Raw genomic sequence first — 17,500 nt, forward strand, 5'->3', positions numbered from 1 at the left:
CAGGGGCTTTCAGGTGAAACGTAAGCCCTACACGCGAATGACCGCCCTAGAACGGTCACGGTGAAATTTTGCTGAAATTATAAATTAAACGAATTTCATGACCAACCATAAAAAAGTTCAGGTGAAAAGTTTATACAAGTCTTTTAAGACTTTTCTACAAATATCTACACGATTCTAAAGCCAATTATATGAACAAGTTCAGTTTTCAATGACCCATCTTTGGATACAGAATCAAAGCGCAACGATCTTTTTCAGCCAGAAATTCGTCACAACGCAACCTTTCAGCATGGTTCAAATTCTGAATTGAACTACATAGCAGTATGGTTTACACTACCACTCTCCTTTCAAGTAAAATTTAATTTTTGTCCAATTGCTTTTCCGAATTTATTTGATTTATTAGCAGTGCAACTCAAGTAAATCCTCTAGAGATTCCGTGTAACAAATTCACCATCACACCATTCCATACCACTAACTCTACACACACACTGTCGGACAACTAATCAAAATAATCTCCCCCATTTGTGACTGGACAAAAATTAATTTGACATGAGAAAGACAATTAACCTGGTCTTACAAGAAATTCAAGTAATTGGTGTAAATACTGGTTCAATCCTGGACTTTCTGAATAGCTCATACCACAACAAAATTCCTGGGTAACATTTCAGATTTATTGCATACAAAACACCATCACGGGACAGTGTGTTGGTGGAAAAAAAAATCACTCCACTATACAGAGAAAGTAACCAAATAGTATTGACATGAAAACCATGGTAACTGGCAACAAAATGAATATCAACATATTTCCCTGTGATGGAAAATAGAAATAAATAAAACAGACAAACAAACAAAAAAAAAAACCCACCTAACAAAACATTTATACTCTACTGTTTAGTCAACCACTTGGGATTAACTTGCATCCCAATCAGTATCAACTGATTCATAAATAGAAAATAAAATAGAAACTATTGGCAAGATGGCTTTTAAGTGCACAATTAGGAGTCATTTAAGTGAACAAAAGTTTACTACTCTTAAAAAAAATGTTTGCAGAAATATAATGCCAAAAAATACAGTGGCTTTACAGAACAAATTGTTGACTAACATTACAAATGATAAAAATTTCCACATTTTATAACTGCATTTTTAAGAAAAAATCCCTAATCCCACTTGGACAAGGGTTAACCCGTATTACCTTATTAGTTGAAAAAAAATTACATTTACACATATACTAAATAATTACCATATACATGTATAATTTATGTACATCGAAATACAATCAACCTATGCCACTACGAAATATAAATTATGACTAGTTCAAGTTTTCACGGTTTACAATTTCCCTTCCATGGTGAGGAAATTGAAGTGGTTCGAGGTAGTTCCATTGGGGGGGGTCCACCCTTGTACCAAGGAATGCGACAAAATTAATAAATCTGACTAGCTTTGTACCATAAACATTAAACATGGAGTAAAATATAATGGAAAATGAATCGTTTCTTAGAAAGAAAGAAGAATCTCAAATTAACAAAATTATTACTGATTTGTACAGAAACCAATGCTCCAACATTTCTATTTTGTTTCATATTTTTTGGCAACTTTCCTGTGAAAAATGTTACCAATTATTATAGGTGAAAATGAATCATTCTGTACAGGAGAGAGGAAAATAGGTGTAGTTAAAACAGCTGGTGGTAAGATATAAAAGTTGAAAAATGTAAAACTCCTGTTAATTTATCAAGTCATTGAACAGTGATCGGTGAACCTTTAACACTAACCAACAGATGGGTCATGGTTTGATTTGAAGGTAAATAAAATTCTTTCTCCTATCCAAAATGAAAAATCTTGTTTTGTTTTCAAGTCTTTTTTGTGTGTTGATCAATGGAAGAGAGAGAGAGGGGAATATTAAGTATTAAAATCTGATGAATCATCTTATCAGTCAATTCAGTACATTTTAAAATGATTTGTTTCACATTCACAGTTGAAAACAATGACTTTTTACATTGACAATATTCAAAGTGAAAAGAGAATTGTGATGGAAATAAATCGTATTTTAATTGATGTAATTCACATTAATTCAAACTTATTCAAATATTCAAAGTATTTCAATGAACTTTTGATTTATGAAAAAGTTATCAAACCAAATTTGAAGATCAATCATTTTAAATATCTGACTAAAAGAGTCTGGGCTATTTATATGCATAAATTTCTCATGACAACTCGTTTAATCTGAATACATAAATTAAAACAAGTTTCCAATAAAAAATGATCAACGTAGGGTACCTTTGATTTCGAAACTGTTAATTTCAGTTCCTCAAATTGCACAAGTCCGTCAAGAGATAAAAGATGCACTAGTTCTGTACATAGTGAAATTATGTAGCTATATTACTTACAGAAACCAAAAATAAATTTCATGAACTTAAAATAAAAAAAAAAAACTTTCTGAAAATATGTAGATGTGGAACCATGGTTTCAACAATAAATATAAGATCAATTGCATGTACATCTACATAACTCTCCTACATAAAAAAGTCAAACAAGATTATATACGGTTAAGCTGTTAAAAACAAGAGCCACGCAATGGCATATCAAAAATATATATAATTTCACTTCAACCACAAAGCTAAGTGGAAATGGGCACGAAATATACACCGTTGCTCCAAATCCTGGAAATACGCTAGGAATGAGAGGAAAAAAACAGGATCAACCAACCCAGAGTTAAAACACCACACAATTCAAACGGAGTACATCAACAGAAAAATTACAAACACTATTCACATCAGATCAATGAAAATATATTACTGATATCAATGATTTGCAAGGGGACAAGAAGTTGATTTGATTGTGTATTTAATATTATGTCTCTCCAAACATTAGTTCTAAGCATTAAAAGTCTGATCAGAAACATGGAATAGTAATTAAGTTTGAAACAAATGTCGGTTTCTATAAGAACTTCAACATGTGTTTTTTTTTTGGCAATGTAGTTTTGTAAATAAATAATATTAACAAGTGGTCATGGAAGCTACTTGTGTTTAAAAATATCATATCACCCAAATATCTTGGCAAGACTTGCAAAAACTGTCCCCACACAAAAATGTCATTATCTCTTTATATTACATGTTTAGCCCAGTTTTTGTACTGACCACCTATGGCGCTACATGTACTATGCATGTCACATGGGGTTTTTATTCCGTTTTTTTGATTGAAGAACTGTGTAACACATCAATAAAGTAATGCAGGTACACAACAGATTGTGTACAAAAAATATGCACATCTAGCGACTGCACATAATGCCCCTATCAAAAGATGTCACAACTTTCAACAGTGCAATTGTGATGTATACTATTTATAATAAATGCGAATACTGCACATGATCACACACTTAAACATATCCTTAAAAAAAACATTCTGTATACAGGATCTAATAAATAATACTATATCATCAAAGAAAACTGCACAAGAACACATACATACATCAATCATTACTCAAAAGTTGCTGACAAATGTTCCCTGATTTTTTTTTAAAATTTACACTTAAATTAAACATAAAAAATCTGTACATTGGTTAGAGTTGAAAGGTTATTGTGATTACAAGATTAAATATATTAGTTACATGTGTTGTACAGGGATAAGTACTAGGCATTTCAAATGACTTCTCAGGAATGATCATTAAAATCTTATCAATGTTGCGGTATCTATTTACCGAATATATTCCAAAAACATACAGAGTGACAACATTTCATTTTAAGTGAATACATTTGCACTGTAGACCTCCAAAAAAAAACCCCCAAAAAATTAAATCAAACCAAAAAACAAACACCTTCATGTACTGTAATACTTAAGTGCAGATAAACTGAAAACAAAGTTTGATTTAACATTGCAGTAATACTGAAAAAAATATCTTCAGAGGGGAAAACTTACACATAAAATCTCATCCCTTAGTGCTGCCATGTTAAATGAAAGTAAATATTCAAACTATACTAAAATGGACTCTTCTGAACTAAGGGTGAAACCCTAAAGCAAGGGGTGATTGCAGTGGTAAAGATTTTCCTCTTTCTCATCAACAACATAACAATAACAAAATAAATTAATGTGAGTAATTGTAACAAAAAGATACTTAGATTGCACATCATCTTTACCAGTATACAGGTTATAAATAGTAAAAATAACCCAACACAAAACAAGAAAAATCCATCGAACCCCTTTCACAAATATCATCTAATATATGAGTTCTTCTCAACATGGAACACCATGTAAATATGGTCAAGTGTCTATAAATAACTTAAAATCATGAACTGTCTAATATTTCAAACTGTCTGAAAAAAAATAATCCCATGACTAAGGGACATAACTTATGACAGAAAGTCGTGAACACATTATAATATCTAGATAAAACAAGTTCTTACTGCTCCATTGGTGTCAGATGAAAGGTTACAGTGACTGGGTCAGTCATGTGGTGACGGACAGGAAGCTTGACAGCCATTGAGGAACGGAAGTCTGATTCCAGAGAACAGTCTTTGATAGTGAACAACTGGAAGTTAACATTACAAGAGTCATTCATGGAGTCATTTCGTACAGCCATATTGTTTTCCAAGTTGTAGCTGCACTGATTTTCGTAAGATGCGTAGTGACCATCACAATGAACGCGGGTCATATGGTGTCGTAGTTGCTTGGAGAACTTGGTTGAGAAAGGACAGAATTTACAATACAGACGAGTGTTTGGTAATTTGTTGACAGAGAAATTTTTGGCTCGGATGTGCTCCTCACGTATATGAAGATGACACAGAATTGGTGTTCCAAATTTCAGGTTGCATTTTGTGCATCTGTACTGTTTCACATTTTTGGCTGCTCTTCTAATATTTTTCTTTAATCCTGATTTATTTTTAACATGTAGTACTCCATGCTCTTTCAATTCATGCATATACACATTATTTAACCACTTGCTCTTATAGTCACAAATAGCACAATTGTACAGTTTTTGTTTAGTGGTGAATGAAAATCCTCTTTTACAAGCAAATCTTGGTCTGGTTAAAGTGGATCTGCGTTTGGGTCCAGACTGGCTCTTCTCCTCTGTGTTGAGACTGACTTGTGCATTGTGCTCCTGAATCATGTGAAGATGCATTGAAAGCTCACTAGGGAAAGACTTCTCACAGATTCGGCAAGTTTTCTTGTCCAAGCAAAGATCCATCCCTGCATTTATCATTTTTTCTCTCATTTCTGGAGGAAGTGCACCAGATTTTGCATGGTCTTTCAAGATGTGGGCATTCAACCACTTTTGGCTCTTAAACCGTCGATCACAAAGGTGGCATATTTCACTGTAAGACCCTCCATCTTCTTCTGAATTCATTCTGCCATTTGCAGTGTCTCCAAACTTCATCCACCTCTCATCCATGCCATGGATTGCAGGCATGTTGCTATCAAGTTTGACAGCCTGTGGACTAGGTGGCATTCTTTCATGCATACTGAGATCTGTTGGTAATGATGAATTGCTATGTGTTTCAATGTCTGAGGAGGATGGGGACAGCGAGTTCTCGCTTGGTAAGATTCCATGCTTGTTTAGCTTGTGAGTGCGTAAGAAGTACTTGTTGCAGACCTCTTTATTGCAGATGTCACAACTGACCCTTGAGGAATTCATGGGCTCCTTCCATCTCCATGAATGCTTTTCAAACACACTTTTCTTTTTGCCACTATTCATGCTCAAATTCAATGGCATGTTACTGACTTGTTGGAACAGCATTGGACTGATCTTGCCCGGAGTTGTTTGAGGCGATTCTGGAGTTGGAATGCCGTGGATGTTCAGTCTGTGTGTGCGAAGGAAGTACTTGCTACAGAATTCTTTCTTGCAGATTTCACAGTAGGCTTCGGGATCAATTCCCATTTTCACCAGCTCTTCACTTGATGGTTTTTCAATGTTGGTGCTTGGTGAAATTGATTTGTCCCTTAGTGATTCTCCTGGTTTAGGTAGCATGGGCATTGGCATAAAGGATGGTAATTTTGGACTAAATTGCGGAAAGTCTTTCATTCTGTCTGACCCTTTAAGAATTTTTGAACTTTGATTGGAGATATCTTTTGGATCCTGCTTTACTGCATTTTTAATGAGTTCAAAGTCTCCAGTAAGCTGATGTTTGGCTATTCGACTAGGATCAAACTTGTTGTCTGTGGCTGAAGTATCCACTCCATGCACTTTGAACTTATGTACTTTAAGGAAATATTTATTGCACAAGTCCTTATTACAAATGTCACATGTTACTCGGTCTGCAAGTTTAGCTGCAACCATATTTCCAAACATGGTGGTCATTCCATTGTCAGCCATCTTGGTTTCATTGTCTTTTTCATCTCCACTCTTCGATCCAGGTGATATTTTTGAGGCCTCCTCTTTCTCTCTCATTGCATATCTGAAGAACTCCTCTCGCTCTCTGAAGGAATTCCTAATGATCTCTTCAGTTAAGGATCCATCGAGACCCTCATTCAACATCCCATGAACCTGAATTCGGTGAATTCGGTACGTGTACTTGCTGGCAAACTCTTGATTGCACAATCCACAGTAGGTAACAGAGTTTTCAGGACTAGATGAGGAAACTAGGGAAGTTCCATGTTTGGGACTAGATTCTGATTGGATTTGACTCCTGCCATCCATTGCAGCTGTGGAAGCTGATGGTTTATCAGGAGATGAAGATATCATTCCTTCACTCATAGGAAATTTAAATGGTGGCATTCCTGGCATCCCAGGTAGAAATGGAAAGTCATCCATAAACATTCCATGTTTATTTGCTTTATGAACTTTCAGAAAATATTTATTGCAAAACTCCTTACAACAGAGTTCACAATAAGCCTCCTGATTCATGGAATTGGAGTCTTTCTGGACTGACCCTGGTGAGGTCTGACTAGTGAAACTTGGGGATGCTGTAGTTGTGATAGACTCTTGGTGAGAGGTGGTAGGAAGTGACTGAGACATCATAGGTGGTGTGGGAATTTGTGATCCTGGCATGAGGGACCCTGCAGGAAGAAGCATGGGAGCCATGAAGGGGTTCAGCACCATGACACCTGGCATGTTGGGCAATCCTGTCATGTTTGGAAGTGTGTGAGGTATAAGAGGTGAATTGGAAGATACAGATGCAGAGTTGATGGCATCCAGTTGAGCTTGAAGGTCCTTCTGTCTTCCTCGTTTGCTGGTAGATCCAGATCCATCTGGCGGAGCAATTCCATGGACATCTTGCTTGTGCTTCTTGAGGTAGTATTTGTTACAGAAGTGCTTCTGGCAAAGTTCACAGAAATCCTCCATATCCTTGCTAACTTTAGGTGTGGAAGTGGAGTTGGATGAGGATGAAACTGATGGCTGAGTATTGCTAGTGGATAGAGGGGTGCTGACTGGGGGTAGCATATCTCCCTTACTCGGCGTCATTGCATCCATTTTAGTTGTCTTGGGAGGTTCTGATGCCGGCAGGCTCTGGATGAAGTCCATAACTTTGAAGGATGACATGGACGAAATTGGTGGTTGAGGAAAAGACTGCGAAACTGGGGATGTGATTGGAACTGATGGTACATTGGTATCTTGAGGTAGTGACATTCCATTTCCTACAGCACCAAGGGAAAATGGTGGTGAAGCATTGTCAAAAATCCCATGTTTATTTGCTTTATGGGTTTTAAGAAAATACTTGTTGCAAAATTCACGATCACAAAGTTCACAGTATGCATCCTGATGAAAGATACGACTTTGACCGTCTAACTTGCGACCTTCTTCATCAGAGTTAGTTTCCTTAGATGATCCTTCTTGTACCATTCTCTCGATTTGGTCTTCTTTTCCTACTAGGCCATTTTCTGGAAAAGCATTCCCAGCAAACAATTCACTACCCAGGCGATGGTATTTTGTTGGAAAATGTTCATTATTATTTTCCTTGGGATTTGAAATTACTTTATCCCCATCTGCAGAATCAGAGTCTTTTTCAGGTTGAGAATCTAGGTGATGGTTTCCACCATTGACTTTTCCAGCTGGTAGATGGTCCTGCATTTCAGAATCAGAAACATTCCCTCCATCTGCAGGTCCACTGATGAATTCCTCAGATGGCCTGTGGTTTGGAAAAGGGGCACCTCCCTCTGATGTGGGGTCATTTTCGGCGCTGTAAGATACCCGTAGTGGCTTGCTTTGCTTGCGTCGATTTGATTTGGACATTTTATCAAATGCTAACACATCCATGGCTAACATTTGACTGGCGGTTTCTGACAGATACATTCAGGTCTTTATTGTATAGTCCTTAGTGTGATGTTGTTCCCTCCTTATTGTGATTGTTCTGTTCTTTGACCTCCCATTGATGACAGTGTCAAGATGTTAAGTATCTGTGAAATAAATGAAAGTTTTTCTTTATTTAAATTTTCGGAGATTATAAATCAATGAAACAATGAGCTTTTAAAACATCCATAGCTTTCCTAAAGTGAATGCTATAAATTTTCTTTTTCTATTATTATTTTTTTTTTTAGACAAATCAATATAACATTACGGTTCCAGACAGACCAATCAAACTCATAAAATGATTTCAGATACATAAAAACCGATCTTCTGCTTTACAGTACTCAAAGACCTTAGTACATGTAGATGAATATTTATGAACATTCTGCGCCGTAACAACCACTAGACTACATGTAATTAAGATCCCAAGTTTTAATGTAGACATAGAGATGCCTGTGCAGTACAGTTAATTTTGTACAAACGTAATATTACTTTCTGGTATATTACTATACCCCTGGGGATGCAATCCAATAAGCAAAGATGTTCAAAAACACCTTCCAATCAATAAATCAAACCACACACAGACATGAAGACAGCAGTGCAATTTCAAAAGCACCAAAATATCACTTTTATTTATATGATGAAAATTTTTTCCCTCCAAGTCTGCCTTCATGGCCTGGGGTAACTAAAAACATATACATGAACATAAATGTGACAAATACTTATGTTTTTCTCACAGTTTTAAGATGCCAGCATTGTTTCTAATCTTGTCTTTATATGGATTATGTAATAAATATATTAGATGATGGCCTTGATAAAATCCTAATCTACTAAAATCATTAAAATTTACCCCATAAAAACTAATCACGCCATAAATATCAAATAACAGTATTACTTATACATCACCTATGTAACATGTATTTGCAAACGCTTTATAACACTGTTGATATGCAATTCATCATGTGTGTCAAAATCATAAATGAATTAAAATTCTATAAGATTTTCCCCCTTAAAATTTCATGGCAGATAATTCACTGATTATACTCTCATACAAATAGAACCATGTTGCATTTTTAGATAAAAGAAAATTCTACCAGGTTGCCTCCCTTTCTGCATCTGCAGCGAGATGCAGAGAGTCAACATGATGTTAAGACACCCCCATGCTCGAAACAGTTGTTGCAAATTAATTTTTTTAAAAACAAAACCAGGCTACAATTGCTGGGAAATAATGCATGAATATATATCCTGAAATTTTGATGGAAAATCAAAAGTATTCCAAAATTCCACTTTCAAGTGGGAGAAACACATGATGGCTATTTGTTTTGCAATAAACCAGAGTCAGTTTTATACATTTAACATAGATTAAACCTTTTTCAATGCAGATGAACAGGGTCTGTAAATTGTTTTAACTTATTGCAATAGAACAAAACTACTTGCCAACTTCAAACTGAACGTTAATTACACATTCCAAAATAAATTACAAACATTTATAGCCAAGGCAATTTTTTTTTCTTTACAGAAAAATCAAATGGGTGGGTATTTAAGTCATGCTTTTTAAATAACTAGAAAATTGTGTTAAAAGTTGAGAAATGTGTATTGTATTTCATAAATGGAAATGAAAAAGCATTACACAGCAGGTTGCAAATTTTAACCTACATTAAAATACAATTCCTTTAATTCTTTTTTAAATTTTCACATTTAATGAAATTAGATCGAAATGACACATACCTTATCAATAACTATTTGCACAAATTTTCCAATGGTACACACATATATGTTCCTTTTGTCAAAGAATTCTAATACTACTTGTAAAATCTCCACATCCAAGAAAAGTTCACCAGAAAGAGTCTTGAAATTGTGTTAGCAAACACTATCAAAAAATCTGCTAATAGGTTATTAGTTTTTTTTTTAATCTCACTTGTTGTGATATATAATATCTAGTTACCCAAGTATTGCTTGGCAGAGAATTTTTTTTCCCCTTCAAGTTCATTAATGCAACATTTTAATGATCTGTGCGGATGGTCAGTTTGCTCAAAAGCTTACATCCAGCCTAAATATGAATATACATCAATAATTGACGAGATATTAGTTTTCAGTTAATTAACAAGCAAACCCTAGCGAGCTGCTGGCCAGAAGTAGAAGTTACAAACTGTGACTAAATGAATGGGCAGGGTCTAATTTTATCCAATGAAATTCATTTGTAAGTACTGAGTATTATATAATAATTCTCTCTGATGCTGTACAGTTGCATGGGTGACAAAACACCTCCAAAGTATTGCTACGTGTCTCAATCTTTACTCCTCCCATTGAATTCCATGTATAGCCAATTTGAATATCTCTTTTCCGTTTGTTTTTTTTTTACCACATGTGGTCATTTTCAGTTATTGATTACTATTTTACAATTGTTGCAGATCAAATGACAGGCGATGAAACTTTTTTATTCTTCAAATAATGGACAAAATTTCAAAGAGACCCACCTGTCCAAAAAAGTGATGATTTTCACGCTCCTGATAGCTATCTCAATTGATTACAAATCCATGAAATATACCTGCTGAAAGCACAATAGACACTGCGAATATCCATCAAGTAGTGATTAAAACAGGTAAGAGACTTCCTACCATCTACACTAAAATGATTGACAGGTCTTGTCCCTCAGGTGAATGATAAATTTCCACTCTTTCATACCTGTACTAACATACATGTACTTATATTCAACAATTAAGACACTAATTAAATATCATACACTCGCATACCTGAACAGCATTTAAAACTAAATATACAAAAATACTCTTTTTGAAATTTATGTCATGAATTTTTTTTATTTCCTTTGATGTACATTGAATGACTACATTCTAGATTCTTTAGAAAACATTACAATCCTAAGATCTGGGGGTATAATAACAATGATTTTTCTTCTTCATTTCTTGATCAGATTCATAAATATTTCATTCACATCAACTTGGATGCTATTGATTTTATTGTCTAAACAACTGCTATGTAGCATGATCAAATTTCCATTAAATTCTCCAGGAAGAGTTCAAAGTTTTTTTTTTAATTCTTTTATATCTTTAGAACTTTGATGACAATAGATAAGTTTTTAAAAATTCCCACTGAGAGAGAATGCCTTTGTCAGATTATCAATTTTCAGAATTAAAACTGGATTCTTTTGTGGTGGGTAACTGTGACAAAAGACCCACCAACTGTTGTTCCATGGACTTAAATTGTGGACTCTGTGTTTATTACATCAAATGTTTTGTTTTTAATTGAAATCTTAAAGGTAATTATGTAATGAGGGCTTACAATTTTAATCCTCTTGCCTTCAATTTCACAGTAAATCATACATGGTGTTTTGAAACCCATAAACAAAACCCTTAAAATAAATTTGCCTTTCTTAATCACATAAACCCTTGTTGTTACTTCATGTAATTTAAATTTCTGATAAACTAAACATGGTTTCACTTGTGTTTATCTCCCAATTTCTCATTTCATTGGGGTTTTAATTTGCATCTCAATGAGTTCAAATTTGATATGGTTTGAAACACTACATACTTGAAGGTCCCAGAAGTGCTCAATCCTGGACCAAACTTTGCCCTCATAATTTATTCATCAGCCCATGTAAGAAGAAAATTTTCACAAATTGTTACTAGATTATGAATCAATAATTTATCTATAAGAAGTAAGAAAGCCTATGCCAGCTTGCCATTAATTATGAATTCACATCTAATATACAACAGATGCTATTGGTAGACTGTTGTAAACTTCAAATAATGTAATCCCCTGAAAAAAAGCATTCTCCAAGGAATTTGAAGGGGGGAAAAGAGAAAGCAAGAATAAAAAAATAATAACTAACCTTCCAATAAAACAGCTGTATGTGTTCACTTCTTAGAATACTAACTCTAAATGTCAAAATTGGTGTTGTAAACATTGGTTTGTTTCTCTTAGTATAACTTTAGCAGTACATTTTTTCTCTCTCTTTCTGTGCGTTTTGATTACAGAAATGATCAACACATGGTGCCAATTAAACAAATGCACTTCTTGTAGGTTCTATAACAAATTAATGTCCAAAGTATCACCTTGTCTATAAATAAATACATAGAGAGATAACCTATCTCAATTCACTGTTCTACAACAATGCTTATCAGTTATGATCTCAATATTTTAATGTAAATTCAAGTTCAAATTTTGGGCTTTGTGATAAATTACACATGCAGCCAAGTCACGAAAGATAATCCTATAAACTGGTATTTAATTATAAAAATAATGAAAATCAGCTTCATTTTACAATGTCTTAAGACAATACAGCCAAATCCTTTCTGGCCAAAAAACGCTTATTTGTGCCACAAAATGTCATGAATGACAAAACATGAATTTTGTCCAACTTTCAGTCATAAAAAGGGGCAGGTAGTGGCCAGTAGTGGACATTAAAGGAGTCAAATCACAAGAGGGTTTATTCCTAAATTATTACATCGATACTCTGGCCCTTGGTCATTTTTTATAATCCTACATGAAGTTTGATAGATGACTTTCGTTGATCATAAACCTGTATATCATAAAGGGATGGGTCAAATGCCATTTTCACTGCCAATAAAAACCTTGGGAAGATTTTCGTGAACTTTTGCAATCTTAATCCCCCTGCTCTTCAGTTTTAAAAATAGGATTTTTTTAAAAACATCAGATGACAATTTCGCACAAAAGGCCAATGACAGAAGAAAGGCTTGACAAATTAATTTACAAATTCAATCAATTATTATTCCCTACCTAGAAAAACAGATACGTCAATCAGAAGTTTCTTGTAAAAGATTTTTTCCTCATTAAATCCGTAATAAGACACTTACACATGCTACTTTCCACTGTATCCATTTCAAAAGAAAAACCAATTTCATGACATTCAACTGTCAAGTTTCAAAATTAAAACTGTAAAGAGACTTGAACAAAGGCTGAAATTCAATCAATTTCATTCTTGTTTACAGGTTAAATCTGTGATATTGGCTATAACACATGTTCACCGAAAATTGACAAGGGGCTGCTGATTACAAAGAAAATTCACATGCACTCAATTAACTGTTTAAAGATTCTGAATAATCCCTGAGAAAAAAATTTCACTAGTCATGCAGGCGTGTAGTGGAAAACTTAATAATAAAAGGGAGCCTGCAGATAATTTTTTTGGTCAGTAAACATGGTAAAAAAAAAATAAGCAAGATTTTTTTTCCACACACGCCACAAACGTAAAACGATACTGACCTTACAGTGAAAGTTACATCTCCATCAAGTTTTCACAAAAAAATTGTTTTGGAAAGAAAGTGTCTTTTGTTTAATTCTTTTCTACGACAATGCGCTGTTGCCACCTCTTCACACATTAATGTACGCTATTATTTATCCACCGAAGTTATAACTAAATTTAGTAATTTAGACAAAACTTCAAGTAGTATAGAAACTCAAAGCAAACGGACAGTTATTTATAGAATACTCCAAAAAAACATGGCTCCTTTCGCACTGATGTGCTTGCAGCCTCATCGAGATTCATATGAAATATGCCGAAGCAAATTGACGGCTAAATTAAAATTTAAATAAAAGCTGTCCGACTGCGCGAATGGACAAAAAGAAATTTACGACTGATCGATACTTTAACGATTTTGCGTTTGCATTGTGTGTATACATACCAGATATTTAAATGTCAATAACTCCACACCACAGTAAAATTCCCAGAAAGTATATTAATTAAACTTCTTAAGTTTGTTTTAATTAAACTATTGATAAAAGCACCTCGACATTTACCTTCTTCATCAGCCGTTGCACTAACTCGCCATCTTGACTTTACCCATGATGCTTCAGGACGAAGTAAACTAATGGCGGAAGTTTGAAGAGAGCACGTTGAGATTAAAAACCCACTGCTTAAAAACAGCTGACCACTCTTTATGTAAGTATCCAACAGATAAACTGTGTGTTTATTCACGAAGCCCCAGTTTAATTGTGATTGAAATCATCAGTGTTTTTCAGCATTGTATATTCGTAAATTAAAATTGACATGCGAATTTAATCGCTTGGAATTCACAGACCGTATGTTTACAATTTACACTGGCTATTGTTTTCGTCCAGAAAAATCAATTCACAGGGGGCTTGACACATGTCACGAACACAGACTCACGCCTACCAGCCTGGACTGAAGGGGGTTGGGCTTCTTAATACAACATTTAAATAAAACTTCAAATCATAAACAGATGCTACTGCTGACGATTTCCAAATAAGTCATTTTATTACCATGGAAACGAGCTCGTTTGACACTCAAGTATTTGAACAAAATCAGAGATGGCTCGGGTATTGATTAGATAATAAAGTTTATGGTTTCTTGTTAAATTATGAAATTTAATAATTCAGTCGGATGATCTAATCCATTTTTTAAATGACTGATTCTGACTGCATCAAGACAATTTCAGATAGTAGTATACACGTAATTTATAGCAAGCTATTTCTATATGATGACACCTTTAATTAAAATTGCTCATAAATATGCATCAATTTATGATGGAATTAAATAAAATTAGATTAGGTGTTTACAGTTTATGAATAGGAACATTGCTTTTCCCTTTTAAAATTTGTTTAATAAATTGGAGTGCTATCTGATTTAAAAAATATACTTTGTGTGATGCAATTATCTTCAGTTATAGGTGACCAGGAGTGGACAGAGACTGATAATCAATGACTGGAGTCAGAATCTTCTGCTGTAAGAGTGGGGAAGGGAGGGTATAGTGTAGTGGGACCAGGATATGAGATAGTGACATGTGTACATACACAATGCAACAATGCCCATAGCAAAGGGGGTGTCATTTTGGGGGCACTTCTGGGGGAGAATGTTGAAGTCCTGAGATAATTTAATTTAATTCAAACAATAATTTATCCACAAAATAAGTGAATGGGATTGGGTAGCAGACACAGCCTATTTTAGCCCTCTCCTTACATCTAGGTCACAATGAACAAACATATATATAGATATATTCTGTCCTGAGATAAGACTTTCATATTTGTATGCATCACCATATTTCTTTTGATTTAAATGGCATCTTTGACATCAGTTAGATAGATATTTGAACAAGAAAGAAATACTGGTTTGTGAGCATGTATATAGTCGATCTACAAGACCTACTAAAATAATAAGTCCATGTGTATTTCATCATTTTATCTTAGAAAAACAACCCCTGTAAAGGAAATAACCCCTCCCTGGCACCAATGTTGTATTTCATTCAAAACCTTGAAGCCAAGGATACCCTTTTAAAGTTGTTACTAAATGGTTTCCTTAAATGAAATTGTTAATTTCAGAACTTAAAATGTAGGAGGTGTTAATTGCACTAACGATAAAAGTAAATAGATTATTTGCTAATACAGACATCGCAATTAAGAAGTGTTGTTTAAAATGAAAGCTCATTCTACTGACATATGTTCTTATTTGTTAATAACAGAATATTCGACACATTCTGATTCAAGTCTTCCTAAAGGAAGTACCATATAAGTAAATATGTCAAGTATAACAAGAAAGAATTGCAAAGACAACTTACATGGTAAACATCCTCTTTCCTGATTAATTTTAACTGTGAAAGCATGTATTTTGAATCCCTAAGGCCAGTTGTAAACTTAAGTATGTTTTAATTTGATGAGCTAGGTTATCTCTGGACAAATAGATTTACATCAAAGAGGATATGGGATTTTAAACAGATGTTTTTAAATCAAATATGATAAGACATAGTACATACAGACACATTCAATATCTTGACCAAGGTCTGAAATTATAATCTTAAGTAAGGTGTGGGTAAAGCCTTTGTATTTTTAACCAGATGAATTAAGAATCTGTTAGGGAATCTAAATAGAATTTCCAATAAATTATGGGTATTGATTTTTTTTTCTCAAGAAAAACTTGTAAATTAAATCAGTGCCATTATTTTTTAGTAGTTAATTCTATTGATTATTGAGTAATTAACTTATCCAGGTAGCTGCAAGATTTAGAGAATGTGATTGTATCTGCAGTATCACATTGCTGTTAAACCCAAGGAAGAGGAAGAAAAAGAGAGAAGCTTCTTTCAGCCAACTTGACCTACTGGGTTTTTGACCCAACCATTCATTTCTTCACCTGTTCACTATTAAATAGAATAGCTCCCCCCCTTTCTCCTCTTCTCCTCTGTATTCTTAATGAGCTGGTGAATGTAACCTTTCAGCTTTAAATGGACATATTCTTTTTAACCATACTGTTAATTTGTTAATTTATTTTAGAAGCAAGTCGAAATCTGTTTAATTTGTTAAAAATAATGCAAAAAGAAAGTTGGCAAGTCTGTTTTGACCTATGCATCATCAATAAAATCAACATGATGACCATTTCTTTTTATCCTGTTCCCGAACACTTGTAAACTTCAGCACAATATATGAGTAGAACATTTGCATGGCCAGTTTTGTAAATGAAGATGTCCGAGCCAGTTGTAGGCTATATATGTCATTTTTATCATACAAAAGGTTGTCCCCTGAATTTGCCATGTCCACTAAGTGCACAAAATTGTCAAAATGATTGACCTAGCTTGTCCAAACCTTAAGTCCTCGGGCGTAGAAGTGGACTTTGTTTTCATTTTTCTTGTTTATTTGTAGCACAATTAAGTTAACATGTGAACTGATAAAGGTGCTTAATAGTGTAGTACATGTAGTTTAAAACCAAACACATACTATGAATGAATAATGTATTGCCATATATGATTTTAGCTTGCAAAAAAAGTAGATATTTTCATTAACATGTTATCTCATATTGAGAGTATATACTTTGAAGGAATGTTTTAAAGATAGATATTTAAGTTAACTTACTAGAGGTAACATTCAGAAAATGTTTTCCTGATGTTTTTAATTTTTCATCAGGGAAGAATTTAAAAAATTAATTATCAATCATTTGGATGGAAGATTAATTGGGTACATTCATTTTGTGATTTATTGGTTTTGAAAGCATAAAAAAATATGTCAACAATTTTTCTCTTTGCTTGTATTTGCCATACTAGAATAAATTTATTTTTGTGCCTGTGGGATTGAAGATAGAGGGGCAGTTTATCGCTTGTCCTAGGGATGCTCAAATGAATGAACATCAATAGGACATTAAGTCCTGATCTCAAGATTTTTTGGAAGGAAAAGTCATGCTTTATTTTTTTATGCCCCCCCCCCCCCCCCCCAAGATAAAATTAAAAACCAAACAAAAACTTATGTCCTCAATTTATTTTTTGCCAGCCAAATCAATAATGTACAATTATTAATGATAGAATTAATTAG

At 34.0% G+C, this 17,500-nt stretch overlaps 2 protein-coding genes across 17 annotated transcripts in view; one reads left to right on the forward strand and one right to left on the reverse strand.

The window, feature by feature from the left end:
* Positions 1-654: 654 nt before the first annotated feature.
* On the reverse strand, positions 655-14,073 carry LOC125668276 (uncharacterized). Of its 4 annotated transcripts, none has more exons than XM_048902188.2 (2): positions 13,988-14,073; positions 655-8,322 (listed from the first exon to the last, which is right to left on the reverse strand). In XM_048902188.2, exon 2 carries the CDS (start codon positions 8,216-8,218, stop codon positions 4,391-4,393), a length of 3,828 nt encoding a protein of 1,275 aa, XP_048758145.2. In that variant the 5' UTR covers positions 8,219-8,322; positions 13,988-14,073; the 3' UTR covers positions 655-4,390. The 4 variants fall into 4 exon arrangements, with proteins under 4 accessions (XP_048758145.2, XP_056019445.1, XP_056019444.1 ...); XM_056163470.1 differs by lacking the exon at positions 13,988-14,073 and adding an exon at positions 13,454-13,755; XM_056163469.1 differs by lacking the exon at positions 13,988-14,073 and adding an exon at positions 12,063-12,275.
* LOC125668277 (caspase activity and apoptosis inhibitor 1-like) overlaps positions 10,624-17,500 on the forward strand; it is a 122,078-nt gene continuing 115,201 nt past the window's right edge. For 6 of the 13 annotated variants that reach the window (XM_056163473.1, XM_048902192.2, XM_056163481.1 and 3 more), the window contains exon 1: positions 14,009-14,129. The gene's annotated coding sequence lies outside the window, so the exon portion shown is untranslated. Of the gene's footprint in view, positions 10,815-14,004; positions 14,130-14,871; positions 14,934-17,500 lie in introns of those variants that run through there. The other 7 variants (XM_056163480.1, XM_056163471.1, XM_048902190.2 and 4 more) reach the window with 5 other exon arrangements.

This window comes from Ostrea edulis, chromosome 4 (genome assembly GCF_947568905.1).
Source record: "Ostrea edulis chromosome 4, xbOstEdul1.1, whole genome shotgun sequence".
Lineage (NCBI taxonomy): Eukaryota > Metazoa > Mollusca > Bivalvia > Ostreida > Ostreidae > Ostrea > Ostrea edulis.